This window comes from Cucurbita pepo, chromosome 13, assembly GCF_057944985.1.
Source record: "Cucurbita pepo subsp. pepo isolate OVF chromosome 13, ASM5794498v1, whole genome shotgun sequence".
Lineage (NCBI taxonomy): Eukaryota > Viridiplantae > Streptophyta > Magnoliopsida > Cucurbitales > Cucurbitaceae > Cucurbita > Cucurbita pepo.
The window spans coordinates 4,613,274-4,636,576 of record NC_141810.1 but is presented as its reverse complement, the minus strand read 5'-3'; the positions used below and the strand labels follow the sequence as shown (position 1 = coordinate 4,636,576).

Below are 23,303 nucleotides of genomic sequence, written 5' to 3'. Positions count from 1 at the left end.
ATAATAATAATATTAAACTCATAAAAAAAAAAAAAACATTTTGATTTCATCATAAAAATAAATATTCGTTGACTAAAAAAAGGATAAATAATTAATTACAACACCGACATGAATTTAATGTAAATTAATTTTTAGTACTAAAAGGATTAATCAATTCTTATTTCTTTGTTCTTTACGTTGAATATTTAAGTATTTAAATGTTTTAAATTAGAAAATAGGGAAAAAAATCATTTTTATTCTCGACTTAGGTTAAATGGAAAAAAAGAATCAATTTTCGATTTATTGAAAAAAGTAAGATCTACACGGAAATAGTCTTTTATGTGAAAGATCATCCAAATAATGAGGTTGTCGACATGACTTTTGTGATGAGGAGTTCAAGCACGATTAAAATGTGGTTGAAAGCGGAGAGAAAGTGATGGATAAGGCGATGTTCGCGAATACTAAGGATGTAACGACACTGAGGTCGAAGAGAGAAAACATTAATTTCAACGAGGATGATCCTAAGCCCTGCACGTGCTATTATTTAAACATAGCAAATAAGAAGAACTCGGTTTTGGGCATGCGTTGGAAACCTTTCTAATGATGATTGAAACAAAAACTTAATCGATGTTATAAATCGATAAAAATGGAAGCATTAGGGCTAAAACTGAGTGAATGACAAGCTGAATTAGAATAGAATAAGGCAATAAGTACCCTATGCTAATGCCTTTGCTGTGCTGTGCCTTTTCCTCTTTTTCTCCAGCTTTGTGGGCATTGGCGGTACCAAAATCCGGCTGGTTAAATAGACCCTGGATAAGGAGGGTATAACCTTCTTTTTGCCTTTGAGTTGTTCATTCTCTCATCATTATCCCACCTGGTGCTGCCAAGTTCACCTGGTTTTCAATGAAGGGGTCAACATTGAAAGAAAGCATGTTTCCATCGTGCAAATGTGTAACGACCTAAGCCTACCGCTAGTAGATGTTGTCCACTTTGGCCTGTTACGTATCGCCATCAGCCTCACAGTTTTAGAACTCGTATGTCTATACTAGGGAGAGATTTATGTAAGATCTCACATTGGTTGGAGAGGATAACGAAATATTCCTCCCATAAAAGTGTGAAAACCTCTCCCTAGTAGACGTGTTTTAAAATTATGAGACTGACTGCAATACGTAACGAGCCAAATTGGACAATATCTACCAAATGGTATCAACCCAAGCTTACCGCTAGTAGATGTTGTCCGCTTTGGCCTATTACGTATTGCCGTCAGCCTCACGGTTTTAGAACGCGTCTATACTAGGGAGAGATTTATGTAAGATCTCACATTGGTTGGAGAGGGTAACGAATATTCCTTATAAAAGTGTAGAAACTTCTCCCTAGTAGACGTGTTTTAAAACTATGAGACTGACTGCGATATGTAACGGGTCAAAGCGGACAATATCTACCAAATGGTATCAGAGCGCATCGAGTGGTGTGCCTGCAAGAACGCTGGATCCCAATAGGGTGGATTGTGAGATCCCACATCGTTTGGAGAGGGGAACAAAGCATTATGAAAACCTCTCTCTAGTAGACACGTTTTAAAACCGTGAAGCTGATGATGATACGTAATGAGACAAAAGAGACAATATTTACCAGTAGTGGGTTTGGGTTTAGAATGACTAAAAAAAAAAGGTTGAGATTGAAGTTAAAACTTCAAACCACCTGGTCTGGAAAACATTCTGTATCATCCTCCCGGTGGACGCTCGAGCTCCATCCTCCAACAGGTCCGATTCCTCTTGCGTAAGGCGCCAGCCAAGAGCCCCCAGATTTTCTTGAGCTTGTTTTAATGTCTTAGCTCCAGGTATGGGTATAGTTCCCTTGGATATGCACCAGTTTATAGCAACCTGTTACCAGCTCGGATCATGTGCATTTGTTTGTCAAAACCACAGTATCTAAAGAAATGCAAATCACACACAATTCCATTGAAATTAATTACTTGTGGTATTGTCTTGCGCCTTTTCTCTGCAATGTTTCCTAGTGTACTCAGTAAAGGTTCCAATCCTGGTAGAATTTGCCTGAACAGAAGACCTCTGGGAACGCCAATGTGTAAATAGCATAAAATTCAAAGAGAAATGTAAAACAATCAATTGATTTTACCGAGGTCCAGATGGAAGCTTGGAGGGTGAGTATTTTCCTGTCAGCATTCCCAACCCCAAAGGACTGTAAGCGATTAAGCGGATGCCCAAAGAATCACATATCTTCTTAGTCTCCAACTGTTCGTCTCCTATGCTTAGTAAAGAAAATTGCACCTAAAATGAAAGAGTTAGCATTCACAAAGTCCAACTGCCATTCAAGGTTTCCTATGCAGTCATTTAACAGTCATCGTTCTTGGAACAAAAACATTGTGGCAGAAAATAAGAGCAGAGTAACAAGGTTTCCTATAAGAGCATACCCATCATAGGCTGGCTCAGTTGGTGACAAAAGTGAATGGACTTTGAAGAAATGAGTTCAAATCCTATGGTGGGTATCTGTGAGATCCTACCTCGGTTGGGGAGGAGAACGAATCATTCTTTATAAGGGTATGAAAACTTCTCCCTAGCAGATGCGTTTTAAAAACCTTGAGGAGAAGTTGAAAGGAAAAGTCCAAAGAAGACAATATTTGCTAGCAGTCGGCTTGGACTGTTACATACCTCCCTAGAATATTAAGATCTTAGACGATTTCCTTGTGTAATAGCCCAAGTCCATTGCTAGCAGATATTGTCTGCTATTGTCCGTTATGTATCGCTATCAGCCTCACGATTTTAAAATGCATCTACTAGAGAGAGGTTTCCATATCCTTATACGGAATGCTTCGTTTCCCACTCCAACCAATGTGGGATCTCACAATCATCCCCTCTTGGAGGCTAACGTCTGGTGTCTGACTCTAATATCATTTCTAATAGCCCAAGCCCACCGCTAGTAGATATTGTCCGTTTTAACCTGTTACGTACGGTCATCAACCTCACGGTTTTAAAACGCATCTACTAGAGAAAGATTTCTACACCCTTACAAGGAATGTTTCGTTTCCCACTCCAACCGATATGGGATCTCACACGAATTCGTATCCTCATAAGATGTTAGCCTTAAACCATTGGTCAAGTACATGGTGGTTGATAAGCTTGTTCATACTAAATACCTGAGCAGAGCATAAGGGAACTCCTCGATCTTTTAGGTAGTCATGTATCTTCACCAGTTGCTTTGGTCCATAGTTGCTCACTCCAACTGCTTGAACCAAGCCCTGTAATACACCAACTTTATGAGTACAACATCAAAATGAAACGTATGGTTTCAGATATTCTGAATTCAAGTTTAATGATGAGAAAGTTGAACCCATTTGAGCAGAAACTATAGTAACCTGATCATACATTGCCACTAGTCCATCCCAAAGAGCCATCTCTTGCAAAGGAGCATAGTTCGCTGTTGACCAATGTAATTGTCCTATACCAATTTTCTCAATCTGCATCCGATCCAAAGACGCCCTAAATAAAGCTCATTGTCATCCAACATGTGTGGTAGTAAATTTACAAGTTAAGGAGAAAATATTGACAAATTTTGAGTGGATTTGGATCTGAATCATACTTGCATGCTTTGACAAACTGGCCCGGTGTTAGGCGCCATGGATACGCAGCAAACTTGGTGGCTATCACAATGTCATTTTTCTCTGGAGAATTAGGGTTAGGGCAAACTTAATTCCTTGCGCGCTTTCAATTTTAGCAACAAGCCAGAAAATAAATGTTAATACGAATAAGAGAGCAAACAGGACCTTGAGATTCTCGGATGAATTTTCCAAGTAGCTTTTCGCTTTGGCCATTTAATCTTCCAGTACCATAGGAATCCGCCGTATCGAAGAGATTGATTCCGTTCTCCACAGCCAAATTGAAAATCTGTTGAAGCTCAGCGTCCATGGATTCCTGGTAGCCCCACAACAGCTGGTTCCCCCACGCCCAGGTTCCAAATCCCATTGGAGATACACTCAGAGGGCCCATCTTCACCTATAATCAAACAGGAACGCCATTGAAGGCAGGGTAGTTTGTTTCCATTCAATTTGGATAATGAATACAGACCTTCTGCCATGGCCAAAAGAGAGGAAGCTTGAGTGGCTTGAAAGCCGCCGGAGAAGAAGAAGAAGAAGAAGAAGAAGAAGAAGAAGAAGAAGAAGAAGAAGAAGAAGAAGAAGAAGAAGAAGAGGAAGCCTTGTTCGATGCGGCCACAGCGAAAGATCTGAAGCAGAAGGAGGGGCTGAATGTGGAGGAAGCCATTCCTGCCATTGTTTGGAGGTCGAGACCTCAAGGTGCAAGTAAAACGAAGGAGATGGAGAAAAACAGTTGAAGATATTTGATTCATTGGTTATGTGGTGGAGCACTCTACTCAGTCATCGGGTCGGGCCCCACAAATTTTAAAATAATTAAAAATATTTAACTTGTGACCAATGTTAATATTACGTCATAAATGTTTAATATTTGGATAAATAAATTTTTTTAAAACGGTCCATCAAATTTATTTTTATTTTTTATTTTATATTTGTGGAATGGAACGAAATTGTAAACAGAATGTCATTTAATATGTGAGATTGGCCCTTATGGAGGCCTGTACTGAATGGAGGGAAGATTTCCTGTCTAGAAAGTGAATGAGAAAGCAGCGGGAAGAGATTTCTCTTTGTTAGATAAATAGAGCTCGAGATGAGAATATATTCCTCGTCCATACTCTGCTTAATACAAATAATAATTTATAACAGAGTGAACCCCTAACAATTAAAATAAAAAAGTATTCATTAATTTTTTTTTAAAATGACTTTTTTTTTTTAAGTAGAATAATCAAGAATTAATAGAAATTTTTTATGGATAAGAACGAGGGGCATAAAAGTCATTTGGTAAAAAACGTTTTTGGGACAAATTTTAGAATAAGTTAAAAGGATTTGAATGAATTTCCTTTTTCAGAAAAAAGGAGAATTTAGGGTCATGTTTTCCAGATTCTACACGATATGAGATTCGAGATGCGCGCCATTGGTCTCAAAACAATGGACGCCGTTCCAGTCGACTATAAAAAAACGCAGGTTGGTTCGAGAGATCTTGCGTTTCGGGCACTGATATGGCAATGGAGAAGAGGATTTTTGATTCAGAGGAAGATTTGGCTGTTTCTTTAGCCAAATACATCGCCGATTTGTCCGCGCACTTCGCAAAGAGCAGGGGTCTTTTCACTGTGGTTCTCTCCGGTGGATGTTTGATCGAATGCCTCAGGTTCCCTTTTCCAATTCTCTTTCAATTTCATCGAGATTCAACGTTGTTCAAATTTTAGGAACTTGATCGATTTTTGCTTCTTTTTGGGTGATTCATGAACTGGTTAAGGGGAAATAACTTCTAGGATGTTCGATCCTTTGATGTTTTTAGACTTTTCCTGTTCCCTTTGAGATGTTGTGTTGCTTTTTCATGGTTTTTTAGATCTCTGTGTCTCAAATGTTAGGAAATTGGTGGAACCACCCTATGTTGATTCGATAGATTGGTCGATATGGCACATATTTTGGCTCGATGAGAGGGTTGTACCCAAGACTCATGTTGATAGCAACTACAAACTTGCTTATGATGGTTTTCTCTCTAAGGTTATACTAACTTTCTTCATGTTTTTGTTCTTTCTTTGTTCTTGTTTGATGGAAATGGCATGGTATCTTAGTTCGTGTTCTTGACTGTTCATTTATCCCTTTATAGAGATGCCTTAAGAACATTAGCAGACAGTTCATTTTCGAAACAGTTCCTTCATATTTGTAGAACTTTATTGTTAGATCCCACGGGGAATAGGAAACCTCTTCCTAACGGATGTGTTTTAAATCCTTAAGGGCCTAGAAGGGAAAACTCAAATAGAACAATATTTGTTAACGGTGGGTTTGAGTTGTTACAAATGGTATCAGAGCCATGCATTGGGCTATGTACCAACGAAGAGGTTGAACCCTGAAGGGGGTGAACACCAGGCGGTGTGTCAGCGAGGACATTGGGCCATGAAGAGGGTGGATTTTGAGAAGATCCCACCTCGATTGGAGAGGGGAATGAGTGTCAGTGAGGACGTGGGTCCTCAAAGGGGGGTGGATTGTGAGATCCTGCATCGGTTGGAGAGGGAACAAAGCACTCTTTGTAAGGCAGGTATGGAAACCTCTCCCTAGCAGACGTGTTTTAAAGCCTTGAGGGGAAGCTCGGAAGGGAAAACCCAAATAGGATAATATCTGTGAATGGTGAGTTTGGGTTGTTGCAAATGGTATCAGAGCCAGACACCGAGTGATGTGCCAGTGAGGAGGTTGAAACCGAAAGGGGTGAACACCAGGCAGTGTGCCAGCGAGGATGCTAGGCTACGAAGGGAGAGAGGAATGAGTGCAAGTGAGGACGCTGGGCCTTGAAATGGTAGATTGTGAGATCCCACATCGGTTGGAGAGGGGAACAAAGCACTCTTTGTAAGGGGTGTGGAAACCTCTCCCTAGCAAACGCATTTCATCTCTATGTAGGTATTTGAAGCACGTGGATGCTTAATGATGAGAGAGTCCGTTTAGAACGACTTTCCAAGTGTTCAAAAACGTGTTCGTTTCCGGCATCTTTGATAGCAGGGCATCGAATCATTGACTGATGTTTAGTTTTTCTTGTTTATCGCATTGAGTAGGTTCCCATACCTCCTGATAACGTGTATGCTATCGACGACACACTATCAGCAGAGGGTGCAGCAGAAGAGTACGAAGCTCGTCTGAAGCAGTTGGTGAGTAGCAAAGTGATCGATATCTCATCCAAAAGCGGGTTCCCAAAATTTGACCTGAATCTTCTTGGAATGGGACCAGACGGGCATGTGGCTTCCTTATTCCCAGCTCACCCGCTTCTGAAAGAGAATGAAAAATGGGTTACCTTCATCAAGGACTCTCCCAAGCCGCCGCCAGAGCGTATCACTTTAACCTTCCCAGTAATCAACTCATCGGACTATATTGCTCTTGTGGTGCCTGGCGCCGCCCAAGCAGATGCCGTGGGCGTTGCTTTAGGAGGAGGAAGTGGTCAGAATGGTGAAGCATTGCTGCCTGTTCAGAGGGTCGCTGCTGAAGGCGTCCTGACATGGTTCTTGGACAAGGAGGCTGCTTCCAAGCTGTGATGTAAGAAGAGATGTGTTCATCAGCCCCGTTTTGCTCATGTTAAGCATATGAATAAGAGAGTTGTATTAGTATGATCACAATTGAGTGTAGTTTGATGCAGGGCAAGAATAAACAAAGATCAAAATCTTTGTGTTCGATAGCTTCTTCGTGCTTAGAAAAAGTGTTTTTGAGAGTGCGATTGAAATGACTTTTAAAAAATTGTTTTGTTTTTAAGTATCGAGAAAGTTAGGGTAAAACAAGTGTATTTAAGCACTTGAAAGGCCATTCAAACTATGGTTTTGGCCCTAAATTATTCTACAAGACCCTAAGAAAGGGTCGTTTTCTCGCACATCCTATAACAAATCTCATCTTCACTATTTATGCCCCCTTTTGTTGTTTATTGTTGTTTTGTACCTATTTCAGATAAGAATTACAGTGTTTCCGACTGAACCTATTATACGATTCAAGTCCAGAAAGATTCAACAAAACAAACAATTATCATTTCAAGTCTTCATCATTTATGTGTTACAAGTTGATTCAACTAGACCTATTATGCCGATTAAGCATCATTTCATGAGATAAAAGTTTGTAACGGTAACAAGTTTGTAATTAAATGACTATAATTGTCATAACAAGTTTGCAACGTCCATTTAGACTGTAACTATCATAACAAGTTTGTAACGGTCTGGTCCAGTCTGGTCCAGTCCATTTAGACTGTAACAACGTCCGGTCCATTTAGACTCATAACAAGTTTGTAACGGTCTAGTCCATTTAGACTGTAATTGTCATAACAAGTTTGTAACGGTTTGGTCCATTTATACTATAACTGCATAACAAGTTTCATTTAGACTGTAACTGTCATAACAAGTTTGTAACGGTTTGGTCCATTTATACTATAACTGCATAACAAGTTTGTAAACGGTCTGGTCCATTTAACTTCGTCTTGAGATTAAATGACATTAAATCAACTGTCATTTAAATCACTCTAATTCTAATTTGATTTGTCTGTCTTTTGAGATTTAATTGAGATTCAAGGGGATTGTGACTTTGTATGTCTTTTAAGATTTAATTGAGATTCAAGGGAATTTAAGGAGATTGTGATTAAATCACTGCATATAACTCTTATGATTAAATTACTCTAACTGTCCATTTGACTTCATCTTCCTCTCTTTTAGATGATCTAAAAGGAGACTGTGATTAAATCACTGAGTAACTTTTAGAAAAGTTTGTAAGGTTTTGCGGAGATGTAAAAGGGATCCGATTAAATCCCACCTTGTGAGCCTATAAATACTACAAATTATTAGGTAAAAATAAGATTTGTGAGGAATGAAATTGATCTCTCAAGTTGACACGTTCCTTTAGAAACAAGAGCATCTTCTTTGTCATTTCTAAGTTTCATGTAGAAAAAAATTTTAAAAAATTTTAAATCTTGCTTCTAGATTTTGATCGTGAAAGATAATCTAATTCTAGCCTTATTTATTTTGTTTGATCCTTGTATAAAAAAGTGTTAATTTCTTTGATTCAAGGGTTCTTGCTTGAACATGTTAGGCTAAAAATTAAAGCGAAAATCTAACCAAAATCCATCCCTTCTAAAGGATAAGAAGAAATTGATAGAATCTACTTAGTCTCCACTTGAAAAAAAGAAGATATGGAACTCTAAATTAATCCACAGTTGAAGTGAGTTCCTCGAGATATCGGGGCTCACTGCTTCCTTCTTCCTCATCGTTGTCATCCACCACCCTCCCCGTCGCCCACAGCCTCCTCCAGTAGAAATCGCCATTGCCCATACAACTTTACGCCCTCTTTAAACCACCTCCAACTCTCATCAATTATTTTCAATAATTTTATTCCATTAATTAATTTTAGTTAGTTTAGTTTTATTAAGTAAAATTATTAAAATAAATTTAACTCTTTAATTTTCATTCCATGATGAAGAGTATGTTTTTTTAAATTTATTTAACAATTAATGATGTTTTTTTAAATTTATTTAACAATCAATCTTAATCATCATCTTTAAATAAATAAATTTAATAAAATTAATAAAATTAATAAATCTTTATTAATTTTATTTTCAACCCAAAAATTAATTTAATAAAATTATATTATGGCTTATTATTTTTACTCATTTGTTCTGTCGGCTTATATTATGGCTTCCGCGTCTCCCTCACTGCCTTCCACGCTTCGTATGCTCTCCTCCACTCTGCAGAGACCTCCGAAGATTTCCTCTCCGCTTCTCTCTCTGTCGCTTCCATCCAAAACCCCTGCTCTCTCCCTCCGCTTCACTCAAATTTTCTCTGGGGTTTCTGGGTTGCATCCTACCGAGAAGCATCTCGGTGTAAGAGCTCTTGCTTCCGCTACCGACATGGCATCGGAGAAGAGGGTTTTTGATTCAGGGGAAGATTTGGCGGTTTCTCTAGCTAAATACACTGCCGATTTGTCGGATCATTTTGCTAAGAACAGGGGCGCTTTCACTGTGCTTCTCTCCGGTGGATCTCTGATCAAATGCCTCAGGTTACTTATTTGGTTTTTGAGTTTGTTAGATTAGGGTTGTGAAATTGGCGATTAGGCGTGCTAATTTCAATTCCTGGACTGTCTTTGGTTTCATCGAGGAGTAATTAAAGAACTGGATTTAGGCTAAACTGTACAATTTTTTCGGAGTTGACTCTTTGTGGTAGTAATGAGATCGAACATGTGGCTTCTTCAGGTTCTCCAGCTTTTGTTTCTGATAGGATAGAAACATGCATGTATGCGTAGATTTTCCTTTGAGATGCAATGTGAAAGAGTTGGTACAACTTTGATTGCTTATGAGATAAGAAGAGCCTCCTTTTCATTTTTAACTTGTAGATATATCAAATTTCAGGAAATTGGTGGAGCCACCGTATGTTGATTCAATAGATTGGTCGAAATGGCATGTGTTTTGGGTTGATGAGAGAGTTGTACCCAAAGATCACGTTGACAGCAACTACAAACTCGCTTATGATGGATTTCTTTCTCAGGTCATCTTAACTTTTAGATGATATATATATATATACACAAAATGGTGGCATGACATTTTAATTCATGTTCTTTAGAGTTCATTTGTGCCTTAAACCACGGGATTGTTTGAGAGATTTTTAGGAAAACAACTTTTTTCTCATGGTTTTTAAAATAGAACTTTGGTGAAATTTTGTTTATGGGATTTTTTTTTTTTATTTTTTTATTTTTACAATGTGTTTCTTTCTTCTTATTTCCTTCGGTAAGATGATTACGACTGCAGAAGGTTAATTACTGATTGCTAATCCAAATTAGTTTCTGCTAGGACTAACGTTTGAACAACTCCTCTATGTCAAATTATCTGTCTTAACTCCAAACCATTTTCTTAGATTATACAAGTTATTTGAGCTGTACCATATGGCTATTGCAGTGTAATGCTAATTATAACTCTGTGAAAGATAAGATCGTGCTTGATAATTATTTGAGTTTTTTTTATTTTTGTTTGTGAAATTTAAGCTTATAAACACTATTTCTACTGACGAGGTTCCTTGTTTTGTTATCTACTTACAAATATTTTCGTTTTTTTAGAACTTGACTATGAATATAGATCTTTCCTTATGAAAAATGAAAACCATTGTAACGAAATCAGGAGGAAACAAACCCATTTTTCAAAAATAGACTACTGAAAACGAATGGTTATCAAACAAGATCTTGTTTTTCCATTTTTACACAATTGAGAGACCTACAGGCACAATCAACCACCATGGGGATTATCTCAATGGTCTAACAGACCAGCTTGAATTCCATGGCCCTCAAGGGGCAGCCCTGTTGCTAAGGGCTTGGGGCCTCTTGGTCATCCTGGCTTAGAGGTCCGAAATTCAAACCTTCGGGTAAGCTTAATACCAAAGACTCTTGATGTCTCATGGTTGTGGGCCTTGGGGCAGGTACGGGCGGTAAAGGGGAGCAAAACTCCTACTCCTAAAATTGTATGATATTAAGTATCTCATTAGTAACGAGTTCTTTGTCAACTATTATTGTGATTGTTTTTTTGGATTTGTCAAGGTGTGGATAAGTGGTCCTTGACATCAATGGTTATTTTAAAATAAAATCCTCAGGGCAATCAATTTGCTCAATGGCAAAGGTGACTGCTTTAGACGTCTGAACTCTGAAATATCAAGCTGGGCATATTTGTTTAAGGAGGCTTTTTAATCTTTAATAATAGGGAATCGAATCATTCACTCGTGTTAATATATTCTTTTGTAATTGTGTTATATAGGTGCCAATTCTCCCGGGTCACGTTTATGCTATTAATGATGCACTATCTGCTGAGGGTGCAGCTGAAGATTACGAAACCTGCCTGAAGCATTTGGTAAATACCAAAGTGGTCGATGTCTCAGCAGCAAGCGGGTTCCCGAAATTCGATCTTATGCTTCTTGGTATGGGCCCAGATGGGCATGTGGCTTCTTTATTCCCAGGCCATCCCCTTCTCAATGAAAGTCAGAAATGGGTTACCTACATCAAGGATTCCCCTAAACCACCCCCAGAGAGAATCACTTTTACCTTCCCAGTTATCAACTCATCGGCATACATCGCACTTGTAGCGCCTGGTGCTAGCAAGGCAGACGCTGTCTATACTGCACTAGGAGGAGGAAGTTCTCAGAATGCTGAAACATTACCTGTTCAGAGGGTTGCTCCAGAAGGGGTGTTGACATGGTTCTTGGACAAGGATGCTGCTTCCAAGCTCTAATGTTAAAGAGATACGTCAGTCGGAGCTGATCTAATCTAAGTTATTATGCATTTGAATAAGAGATTCTGTATGTTCATCAGAACCTGGGGCAAGTTTGTGGGAGTTCTCCATCCCATTCCTTGAAAAGAGAGGACGCAAAATTGAATAGGCGTCGAGAAAACATACTGGAGGATCTCGGTCTTCGACGGCGTATGAGAATGGATCGGATCCTCGTCTATCAGCTACGACTTTTGGGGGAGTTTGTTCATCTTTCCTACGTTGTTCATGGTTTTTGTTTAAATTAGTCGATGAATTCTGAACAAACGCGTTAAAGATTTGAGGTAAGTGAATGTAGGAGCATGCGTTAAAGATTTGAGGTAAGTGAATGTAGGAGCATGAGGGAGATATGAAGAGTGTGAGCTTGGGGTTGAACAGTTTTATAATTGGTTTTGGTTTTGGTTTAGGGAGAGGCCTTGATTTACAAGACACTGCCAAAGTGTGTTGTGTCACTATCTCACTACAATATAGCGCTAACTTCGGTCCTAAATTGTTCCCCAACATCCCTTTTGGCCTTCAATTCTGCTAAAGCTATCATTTTCAATCCCTACCAATCTTTCTTTCTTTTGGATATACGCATCAAGTTGAGTTCGTTAAAAATTGATTCTTTCTTCTTTCTAAAGTATTAAACTGATTGAATGTATCAACTTGAATATAATTCAACTAGTTATGATTGATAAAAAAGCAAGAATCCCGGGGTTTTGCTAAAAAAGGGAATGCCTTTTTCTTTTCTATTGTTTCTTTTTCATCTTTTAAAAGCTAAAGCAATCCAATCCACTTTGTTGACTCTTCTTTGGGGGATTCCAATTCTCTTTCCATTTTATTTAATTTTTTAATTTTTTTAATTTTTAAATTTAGACCCAAAATTAGTGGTTGACGCTTTAAAAGCTTGATTTTGAAGAAACAAAGTTTCAATTATGGTTTTGTAATTTAATTTGGAAATTTGTCCAGAAAACATTATGATTCAAAGTTGGTCAAAAAACTCAAATTTATTCAAACCTTTATCAGTCAATTTCCATATTATTTTAATATCTAAAATAATTAAGAGATAACGACGTCGTTTCCGTGTCACACCCCAGAGAGAGAGACAGAGAGAGAGAGAGAGAGAGAGTGTCACGGAGAAGAGCGGAGAGAGAAGTTTTGTCGTTAAGAGGAAAGTGGTTGAAGCCGAAGGAATCAAAGCAGTTGGGTTTCTGTTGGTTGGGACTTAAGGAGAACAGGAGCTCTCTTCTTTTCCTTTTCAATTTCCACTTCATGTTCATCATTGCCTCCCCCATCACCTCCGCCTTCTCCGGTGCCGGCGTTCGATTTCGATTCCGGCAAATGTCTGCGCCTTCCCGGACCTCTACCTCTTTCGCTCTTCCATTTCTTGATCGATGCCATCACTGACTTTCTCCTCAGAAATCCATATATTTAAAACCCTAGTTAGAAGGCCTTCCAGGATTTACAAAACATTTTACCCTCATACTCGATGAAAGCTCTGCGGAGAACTCAAACTTCGTCCTCATCCAATTCCAACTCCAATTCTTCTCCTCCTTCCTTGTCATGGGTTCACTTGCGTTCCGTTTTAGTGGTTGTCAACTCCTCTTCGCCATCTTCTACTTCTTCCTCCGATCGGTCAGTAACCCTTTTACCTGCCCTTTAATTGGGGTTCTGGTTTTAGTTCACGATTTAGATCTCGATCTTAATCTGCCTTAACTCTGTTTTTTTTTTTTTTTTTTTTTTTTGTCTTCTTTTTGTGGTTAATTTCAGTCTGATCAAGGTGTCCTTGAAGATCCATGTGCTATTTATTTCGTTTCCTGCTTTGGTTCTATTTTCAATTTATTTTAGCTGTTCGATGGTTGTTGAATTTTGATGGTTGTGAGGAGCTTTTTTAACTTTGTGTTCGTGGTGCATTTTGACTATTAATAGCTTCTTGTTACAAACCATTTTTTGAGGGTCTTGATCATTTACAAATCTGGCTGATTATTTTGAATAGGTCTGTTGCGCCCTTGTATGAATCAAGTTGATTACATTTTCCTTTTTGAAATTGAAGGGTGTTTTCTTCTTCCTTTTTGAAATTGAAGGGTATTTTCTTCTTCCTTTCCACCCCTCTTTTGATTCGGATTTGACAAGAATTCAACTGTTTTACTTTTTAGCGCTTGAAACCTTTGGAATGGAATGTCCCAGTAAAGGGATATAAGCATGTTAGGCACAGGATCGTCTTTACCGTGTAAACGTGATTAGGGTCTCGGAATCCTTCCTTGAGGAGTCCGTAAGTTACTGTGATCTTGATGTCATGCATCTCATTGGGAGTTTTGTAATTATGTTCATGCATTCTTATTTAAACATTTCGTTGCAAAGTTGGAATTTCTCAACCCCATAACTCAGAAGGGCGATAATTGTCTTGCCTTAAAATTTATGTTGCAAATATTATCAGATGACTTCAATCCTTCTGACTTGGATGGATGGAATTCAGATACTCTTATCAAGATTTGAGGGAGGGACTACTTAAGTTATTACTTGTTTTGGTTTGTTTTAATTTGTTCCAGTTTGTTGTGCCATGTATTTTTTTTAACTTCCTGATAACTGCTGATAATTTCAACATGTTGATACCTTAAAAATTCAAGAAAATTAAACCTGCAATGAATTGAAATGTTGATTCTTGTTAGGAAGCCATACATTCTGTTACTTGTCTGGTTTAATAACAACTGCAGTTGAATTTTGTCCCAACCAAAGGACATCTAGAATTTTCTTCTTAGTGGCATTCCTTTTGATTTCAGGAATCGTCTCAAATCACCATGGTCGCGTCGAAAAAGAAAACATGCACTTTCACCTCGTCATTGGAAAAATGTGTTTAATCCAGATGGGAAACTCCGCGACTGTGGAATTAAGTTTCTAAAAAAAGTTCGCAGTAGAGTAAGTCAAAATTATCTTCTACTGTCTACTGCTCTTTTAAGATCTGGTGGAAGTTTCATTATCTCAATTCATGCAATTTGTGATTTAGGGTGTTGATCCAAGTATTCGGGCGGAGGTTTGGCCCTTCCTTCTTGGAGTGTAAGTTTCACTCACCCTCTCGGTTTCTGTCCATTACTTTCATTATAAATGGCCGACATGTTTGAAGTAGAACTATTCTGTTCCCTTGTGAATGAGATTGCATGTTCTAAAATTATTGATTTTGTCGACATTATCTTCATGATACTATCAATAGTGTTAATTTTATTGGTGACTTGTTTTTAAAACTTTTATCAGTTTGTTTCTGAGCATAGAATGCATCTTACACTGTCTACTATCTTATACTACTCAAGCCATTTCTATGGGTCGATGTTAATCAATCTTAATTAGATGGCCTGATTCAGCAAGGTCGAGTGTCCTCAATTCAAGTGGGATCGATGGGTTTTGGTCAATGTTTTAAAAGCCTGTTATAAACTGATTGATTTATTGATATTATCTTCAAAATACTGTTAAAATTGTTAGTTTGTTTGTTAGTGACTTATTTTTGTTAATTTTTACTAGTTTGTTTCTGGGAAATAGAATGTCTTACGCTGTCAAGTTTCTTATACAACTCAAGCTATTTCCATGGGTCAATGTCAATGAATCTTAATTAGATGACCTAATCGAGCAATGTCAAGTATCTTACCCAATTCAAGCGAGGTTATTGGTTGTAATCATGGTTTAAAAGGCTAACAACAGGGTCAAAGATTCTCTTTCAAGGATATGAAGCATAAGCATTGAGGTAGCATGAGGAGTCTTGACTTTAAAAACTAAAATCTATAAATTGTGGAAGTGTATAAACAGGTCGTGAAAAAGAAATAATGTCTATCGATTATCACTTTAATAAGTAAAAATTCTAGGTCATTCTAAACCTCATTACTATTACTGAGTTTTCTGTGATAGGCATCTTGTTTAGGATACTCTTGTACTACACACTAACACACACACAGATTATGAGAAACATAACAGAATTTCATTCAGAAGGGATCAGCAAATAAATAAATAAATAAAAGAGGAAAAAGAAAACAACCTAAGAGACAAGGACAACGACAAGGGAATAAGGCAACCCTTTTCCTCAGCTCTCTTGTAATATTTCATACCATCTATGAAATATTTTCATTAAATTTTTTGTTCTTTAGAACCTTGGTAGTATAAGTAATAACCACAACTTACAATACAAGTACCATAACCCCTGTCATTAGACATTTTGGTGAACTTTTATATTTTTGAAGGATAGGAGAACCAAAAACTATTTTCCAACATCATTGGAGGAATAAAGAATTCAAACCTTTGTTTATTCTCATTGGAAGTGCCAGCTTCTTCTATAATAGCATTAATCATAGCCTTTTCTCATTGGAATGCTGGCCTGTTCTAAAGTCTCTTATGATTCAACGAAGCCATAAACCTAAAAGTTCGAGTGTTGCCTTGACAAATATATTGTTTAAAGTGATTATTAAAATATATGAATATTTAAAAAATGATGTGTCATCATCCTGTTCATTTCTTAAGATTTTGGTAGAATGAAATGTCTATACATACCTTGTATCTGTGTCTTTCTTGGATGAGTTGTTCATTAATAATGGTTAGGGTGGCTTTGTTGACCTGTCTTATCCCATACCACAGGGAATACATTTTCCTTGCCTCATGATAAACGTATATGTAAAAAGAGACTTGGATCTTGCAGTTTGCTTCAAAATGTCTGATTAATGCTTTGTTATACACTTGCACTTGGTTGTACATGGAATGGAATATATGACAAGAAGTAGATAGCCCTCCCTGGTTCATTACCTTTTAGCTTCAACTTCATAATATTGTTTCATTTGAATTTCCTAATTCAGCTGTATGATGAGTGTTGGATATTTCTTAGTATGTACATGAACAAAGACACTATTAACGAAGAAGGGGAAGTTAGGCCTTCGTAAATATGAATTCCTAAACTTCAGCAAAATGTTAGTGGGATTCCATTTCAAGTGACTTACTCAATCAGCTGCGAGATTATTTAGGGATAAATTGTGTTTTATATGTTGCTTCAGTTATGTTAATATTTTTATGAAATCATTTGAATAATGCCTTATTGAAGCCTGAAATTGATCTACATATAACTATACCATCCTGTTCTGATGCTCAATCTTATTGCGTATTTTCTTGTCTATATTGCTTTTGAAGCTCTGAATTTCTGCGGTTCAAATACTGAAACACAGAGTTTCTAGTTTTTGCTGTTGCATTGATTTGATTCGACTGACCCTATGATTTCTAACAGCTATGACCTCAAGAGCTCTAAAACGGAAAGGGATATTGTAAAGACTCAAAAAAGGTACTTACTATATCTTTTTAAATTTTCATTTAGTATTTACACTGGATTCTTTATGCAGTACTTTAGACTGTTACAAGAGATCTCTCTCTCTTTCTTCATTGACATCCATCTATGACGGATTTTGTTTTACAATTTTAATGTTTTTGATGCAGAAAGGAGTATGAAAAACTTCGTAAACAGTGCAGGCGGTTAATAAAACGTAGGAATGAAAGCTCTAAGTGGAATGAATTTAGGGACATGATTGATGGGGAAAATGGCTTTCTTGTCCGAGACATAGATTCTCCTATTTCTGAAGACGGGGTTAGTGCTAGAGAGTCCATTTCAAGTGAAGAAAGGTGCTCCAATGTTGAATTCTTAGATGAAGCCTTCTGCCCTTTGTTGGAAGGAGAGGGGAATTCAAGATGGATAACATCTGATGGTTTTTTGGTACTGAATTCAGATTCGTCGGATTCAGACTCCTCAGATGACTTGGATGTTACTCAAACCTTCCCCTCCACGGATGGAATGGAAGAGCCTTATCTTGATATGACGGCCAAGGAAAATTCTTCTCCCTCAAGGACTGAGGTCTTACCTAATAGTGAAGATTTTACAACATGGCAGCGGATTATTCGACTTGATGCACTTCGTTCTAACTCAGAATGGGTACCATACTTGTCATCTCAAGCAATGGTTTCGAATGACAGAGCTAGGGAGTACGCTGAAGCTGTTGGTTTAGTTGATTACGACCATCTAGAACCTTGTATGATTTTCCATGCTGCAAGGCTAGTGGCAATTCTTGAAGCATATGCTCTCTATGACCCTGAAATTGGTTATTGTCAAGGCATGAGCGATCTACTCTCTCCTATCATAACCGTGATTTCAGAGGATCACGAGGCATTCTGGTGTTTTGTTGGTTTCATGCACAAGGCTCGCCACAACTTTAGGCTCGATGAGGTTGGCATTATAAGGCAATTAAATATAGTCTCCAAGATTATTAGGTGCAAGGACTCGCACCTTTACAAGCACCTGGAGAAACTTCAGGCCGAAGATTGCTTTTTCGTTTATCGGATGGTTGTGGTGCTATTCAGAAGGGAGTTGACATTTGAGCAGACGTTATGTCTGTGGGAAGTTATGTGGGCTGATCAGGCAGCCATAAGGGCTGGAATAGGGAAGTCTGCATGGAGCCGGATAAGGCAACGAGCTCCCCCAACAGATGATTTACTGCTCTATGCGATCGCTGCTTCAGTACTTCAGAGAAGAAAACTGATCATAGAGAAGTATAATAGCATGGATGAAATTCTGAGGGAATGTAATAGCATGGCTGGGCACCTTGATGTGTGGAAGCTTCTCGACGGTGCACACGATTTGGTGGTAACTTTACACGACAAGATAGAGACGTCCTTCCAATAAGTGACGGGTCCATTTTCATTTTCATTTCCATTCTAGTTTTCACTAACCTGTTGGTATGGTAGTCTTGGCTGTTGGGGTCCTGAAAAGGGTGGGAACTTGGGGCCATTTCGTTATGCTGTCGGAACTGCAGCTTACAATGAAAAGCTCCTAAGTTAGAATATCTGTTTGGGTTAGTGCACATACTATAAAACCTCAAAAGTTAAGGCATCGTAGCAAGCAGGCATTCATTCAAATGATGAAGAAAACCAGTTGGCTTGTGTCTGAAATATACAAGGTGAGATGATGGCGAATCAGTGAAGTTTCTGTGGGATGGTATGTTTAGAATAGAACCGAATCCAATGATTCATGGAAACGCCTGTTTTCGTATCAAAACTTATCAACTCGCCATTCCTGTGTTCGCATATATGTCTCAAACAAGTCATGTTGCTTTGCTTTGTGGTATAAGTTATATGAACTTCTGACCTATAGTGCTTGTGTGATATCTTATACTTGACTTAATTCAAGCATTGGTTTTTCTTTTTGTTAAAAGTATTGTTCTGATAGCTATCTCTATTTATGTTAGACAACATGATTATAGATTAACAATCAGCCAACGAAGTGTTTGTAGCCTTCCTTTCCATAAAATGAAGCTTCGGGTTTGAAGCTTTTGTTCCAATAATGAAACTTGACTTAGATTGAAAATTGATTACATTTAATGTCTAAGCTTCATTTTTGAAGCTTTTGTTCCATAAATAAAACTTGACTTGATCGAAAATTGATTACATTTAATGTCTATTTTGAAATTTGTCTGTAGTCTCAAATAGCATGGTAGGATTCATACCATTTAGTAGCAAGTGAAAGCTTAGGTCGAAAAATGCAAACAATAATAATTGGCGACGAAACAAGTGCATAAATGTTTCAAAGGGTCGTCCAGTGTAGCATGGCTTGAATCTTTGTCTTGTCAATCTTAGCTCTAGCTCAGAAACCCAATGACCAACATATTCAACGTAGACCATAATTTAGATTGGCACAATTTGTGTTCCGTTAATAATGAGAAAACTGAGAATAAATGTGTTCGATGAGCATCCAAATTAGGGTTGCAGATAAGGATATCGTCAAAGAAGGATATCGTCAAAGAATACAAAGACGAATATGCAAAAATAAGGATAAAAAAATTTATTCATCAAGGCTTGAAGGTGGTCAATGCATTAGTGACAACTTGCTTCTTACTCCCTATGAAACATTCAAACATAGATAGCCATCTAAAACTAAACCTTAAAACTAAACCTCTTTAATGTGAATTAAGATATCTCAAATTAAGATATCTCAATCATGCAATTAAAGAAGATGGGCTTCATTTATTCATAGATGGTTACAAATTTTGGGTGAATGATAATCGAGAGCTCTAAGGTTACATTTACATAGTAGCTAATTATGGCCATAAAGTATGAAGGTTACCACTCTTGGAATATCTAATATGGAAGGTGAAGGATTTTTATTTTGAAGCTATAAAAAGTCGTGTATATCATCTTGGCTTGAAAAAACGTAGTAAAAAAAACATTTGTGCTTTTTTGGGCTAAGTTTCTTTACAATTCTATATCGTTTAAGTTGCATGTTTAGAATCATTCAAACTTGACATGATTAATCTTGTTTGTGGAGTGATTCAAATCTCAAACAAGTGTTCTTGCGTTGAGATATTCGAACAACAAGGTAATCAAAATCTGTAATTTTCAGATATAATCCACGTTTTCATACAACTTGAAGATGCAAAATTGAAAAAGAAAACAAGAACATAGCACTTAGCTAACTTATTATTAAGTAGAATATAAGATATGATCCAAACAACTCTAGTCTACGACCAACCCTCCACATGAAAACACAAACCAAACATAATCATTATGAATAAGCAGTTTACCCTCTAGAGGCTTTATTCATTCATTCTTGGTGTAGTGACGAACAGCAAATGCCAAACCCAAAATAAATATGGGAACCAAAATCTGCAAGATTTTAATCACAAACTCAGCTGTCTTATCTGGATTGTACTGTGTTTGTTGTGATGGAATGTAAATCTTCCTCAAAGGAACTGTTGATGGATCGATTTCTCCGATGTAATATTTGTCCATCATTTCTCTTGCCGAGTCGCTGTGCCCAACATCTTCGAAATCGTTCGTAGCATCTTTTCCTGCAAAACATTCGAATCAGTAACTGTTATCATATCGTCGCAATCGTCATTTGCACGAGAACTCAAGGAAACGAAATCGAGTGTTTGTTATAAGGGAACTCAGAGGATTACCAGTTGCTGCTAACAATACTTCATCGCCTCCAGGATGATCCTCCATGAAAGGAGTTACATCATAAACCTGAAGCCAAGGCCACAGGCAATCAAACAATGAGAAAAGATATCTTATCTGCCCACCCCTCACGATTTTAAAACGTGTCTGTTAGGGAGAGGTTTCCACACCCTTATAAGGAATGTTTCGTCCTCCTCTCCAACCAATGTGGGATCTCAAATTCCACCCCCCTTGGGGGCCCAGCGTCCTCGCTAGCACACCACTCGGGGTCTGCCTTTGATACCATTTGTAATATCCCAAGCCCACCACTAACTCATATTGTCCGCTTTGACTCATTATGGATCACTGTCAACCTCAAGATTTTAAAACGCGTCTGTTAGGGAGAGGTTTCCACACCCTTATAAGAAATCTTTTGTTCTCCTCTCTAACTAATGTGGGATCTCACAATCCACCTCCTTGAGAGCCCAACGTCCTCGCTGGCACACCGCTCGATGTCTGGCTCTGATACTATTTGTAACAGCCTAAGTCCACCGCTAACTGATATTGTCCACTTCGTCCCATTACGTATCGCCGTCAGCCTCGCGATTTCAAAACGCATCTATTAGGTAGAGGTTTCCACACCCTTATAAAGAATGTTTCGTTCTCCTTTACATAGCCTTCACACACTATAATATAAACATCCTAACAGCTCTCCACCATTATTTCCCCATTTGAGATGACTCTATGGCACAGAAACATTAAGACACTACATAAACATGTAATTCAGTCATACAAACAACATCCAGATAATAGAAACAGAACAGAAAGAAATGAGACTAAATTATCTTCTACATTAAAAGTATATATAGAATCTCGCGTATGAACTTAAGCAATGAAGAAAACGGGTGAGGATATTTGAATTTGAGAATCTGAAACAGAAATGAGTGAAAGTGCATACAAAACAATGAAATCCCCAAGCTAAGGCATCTATATCAGACTCTTGTAGCAGATATCCAATGGGCACACTGAGTTAGCAAGAGTTAAGAACATTAGCCATATCCATATGCTTTTGTTACCAATCAAAAGAGAAATATCCAGAAATTATAGCAGAACTGATAATCTGTGCTAAATAAAAATGATACGAACAATCAACTAGGAGAGATCCAATCCAACCTTCCCAGAGATTACAAGCCAACAATCTTTGGTTTTGTTGTGCTTTGCCACTTCTTCAAACAGATGAACCTTCGGATCCGAAGCCATTTAACACTACAAAAATCAAGAAACAATCGAGATTCACAAACCCTACAAAGAGCAGATGCCAAGAACTTGAAACTTCATATCAAAAAACGAAACGAAAATACAGAAACCAAGTCTAGATAAGAAATCGAAGTGGGTCGGCGCTAAGAAACAAACACACTTACAGAGGGAAAAGGGTTGAAGAGGCAACGAATTGTTCGGATCCCTGTTGTTTGTGGCAAAGCCCGAGTGCAGATTAGTTCCTGATTCGGCATCAAAAATCATTTTATAATAACAATGAAAGAACAACGGAAAGTGCGGCAAAAATCCCCTCGAATTACAAGAAGTAAATTACGAAGTCAAAAGGTGAAAAGGTAGTGCGGATTTTGAATCCATGGGCGATTTCCCAATGGAAAAATCTCTCGGAAACTTCAAAAACAAGTGGGTAAATGTAATTCAAACTTTTCTGCCCTAACGATCGATGATCGTGTTTTGTTACAACATTATCTTCCTTGACGTATACTAATTTGATTGTCTCTCTGGATCAAAAGAAAAAATTATAATCTCTTCCTTTCTTTTTCTTTGATTATCGCCTAAATACGAAATGAATCCATTTCTTTTTCTTTTAGTTAAGTTTTAGATTCCAATTTCAAATTTTTAAATATCGTGTTCTTAATAAGTTTATGCGCCTAGAAGACGGAAGATTAAACTCAGCTTCATCTTGTTTTTTTTCCCCTAATGGTAACTACTAGTGTCACAGGTTTGAAATTAGTCTCTAGATTCCAAAATTAAACAATCAGGATCTCAACGGTTAGAAAAAACGTGATTTTGAATGACGATGAATATTTTGATGATGAGTGGTGGTTGGGCAACAACCAATGGCGATTGGATTGTGACCGGAGGACAAGACGGGGGAAAGGGTGCACAAAAAGATTGGGGATTCTAAGGGTTCTTGTTAAGTGTTCTACTAATCCCCATTCTTCGTCGTCGTCATTATTGTGAACCTCGTCATCAATATCATAAACCTATTGTCAATAGGCCCTCGAGGCGCAACCTTGACATCTATATTCTAACCCATAATTCTTATCATAGCGTTGTGGACACTGTTCTCGTATTCTTTAAAAGAGCTTAGTTGGCATTCTCTGATAGTCCCCATAATGTAAGCAACATAAAAAATATTGCGACCCTCGGTCAAGCCAATATCCTCTACCTATGTGGTCCCTCGCTCTTATCCAAACAAGTTCACGATTAGGGAGTAGTTGGAAACTCTCTAACCGCATCCACGCTTTCAGGGTTCTA

The 23,303-nt window shown here is 37.8% G+C and overlaps 5 protein-coding genes across 9 annotated transcripts; 3 read left to right on the top strand and 2 right to left on the bottom strand.

Moving 5' to 3' along the window:
- Positions 1 to 495: 495 nt before the first annotated feature.
- On the bottom strand, positions 496 to 4,309 carry PLR1 (NAD(P)-linked oxidoreductase superfamily protein). Of its 4 annotated transcripts, none has more exons than XM_087117142.1 (10): positions 4,182 to 4,309; positions 4,059 to 4,136; positions 3,758 to 3,986; positions 3,574 to 3,655; positions 3,350 to 3,473; positions 3,131 to 3,232; positions 2,113 to 2,264; positions 1,952 to 2,045; positions 1,678 to 1,859; positions 496 to 872 (listed from the first exon to the last, which is right to left on the bottom strand). In XM_087117142.1, the coding sequence occupies exons 1-10, from the start codon at positions 4,260 to 4,262 to the stop codon at positions 869 to 871; spliced, it is 1,128 nt and encodes a 375-aa protein (XP_086973268.1). In that variant the 5' UTR covers positions 4,263 to 4,309; the 3' UTR covers positions 496 to 868. The 4 variants fall into 4 exon arrangements, with proteins under 4 accessions (XP_086973268.1, XP_086973269.1, XP_023549646.2 ...); XM_087117143.1 differs by having other exon boundaries at positions 4,059 to 4,127; positions 4,182 to 4,280; XM_023693878.2 differs by having other exon boundaries at positions 4,059 to 4,279.
- A 629-nt stretch (positions 4,310 to 4,938) lies between these two features.
- Positions 4,939 to 7,243, top strand: LOC111808083 (putative 6-phosphogluconolactonase 4, chloroplastic). The gene is made up of 3 exons (XM_023693879.2): positions 4,939 to 5,231; positions 5,455 to 5,590; positions 6,634 to 7,243. The coding sequence occupies exons 1-3, from the start codon at positions 5,083 to 5,085 to the stop codon at positions 7,105 to 7,107; spliced, it is 759 nt and encodes a 252-aa protein (XP_023549647.2). The 5' UTR covers positions 4,939 to 5,082; the 3' UTR covers positions 7,108 to 7,243.
- A 1,974-nt stretch (positions 7,244 to 9,217) lies between these two features.
- On the top strand, positions 9,218 to 12,333 carry LOC111809206 (putative 6-phosphogluconolactonase 4, chloroplastic). Of its 2 annotated transcripts, XR_015411597.1 has the most exons (4): positions 9,218 to 9,598; positions 9,948 to 10,083; positions 11,337 to 12,127; positions 12,164 to 12,333. XR_015411597.1 is itself a non-coding variant. In XM_023695594.2 (3 exons), the coding sequence occupies exons 1-3, from the start codon at positions 9,234 to 9,236 to the stop codon at positions 11,805 to 11,807; spliced, it is 972 nt and encodes a 323-aa protein (XP_023551362.2). In that variant the 5' UTR covers positions 9,218 to 9,233; the 3' UTR covers positions 11,808 to 12,333. The 2 variants fall into 2 exon arrangements, 1 of the variants encoding a protein (XP_023551362.2); XM_023695594.2 differs by having other exon boundaries at positions 11,337 to 12,333.
- A 576-nt stretch (positions 12,334 to 12,909) lies between these two features.
- Positions 12,910 to 18,982, top strand: LOC111808909 (rab GTPase-activating protein 22). Its single transcript, XM_023695145.2, has 5 exons — positions 12,910 to 13,460; positions 14,606 to 14,741; positions 14,830 to 14,879; positions 17,077 to 17,130; positions 17,283 to 18,982. Exons 1-5 carry the CDS (start codon positions 13,315 to 13,317, stop codon positions 18,517 to 18,519), a joined length of 1,623 nt encoding a protein of 540 aa, XP_023550913.2. The 5' UTR covers positions 12,910 to 13,314; the 3' UTR covers positions 18,520 to 18,982.
- A 1,288-nt stretch (positions 18,983 to 20,270) lies between these two features.
- LOC111808162 (cytochrome b5) lies at positions 20,271 to 22,457 on the bottom strand. Its single transcript, XM_023693983.2, has 4 exons — positions 22,190 to 22,457; positions 21,942 to 22,034; positions 20,792 to 20,858; positions 20,271 to 20,680 (listed from the first exon to the last, which is right to left on the bottom strand). Exons 2-4 carry the CDS (start codon positions 22,026 to 22,028, stop codon positions 20,430 to 20,432), a joined length of 405 nt encoding a protein of 134 aa, XP_023549751.1. The 5' UTR covers positions 22,029 to 22,034; positions 22,190 to 22,457; the 3' UTR covers positions 20,271 to 20,429.
- Positions 22,458 to 23,303: the final 846 nt, after the last annotated feature.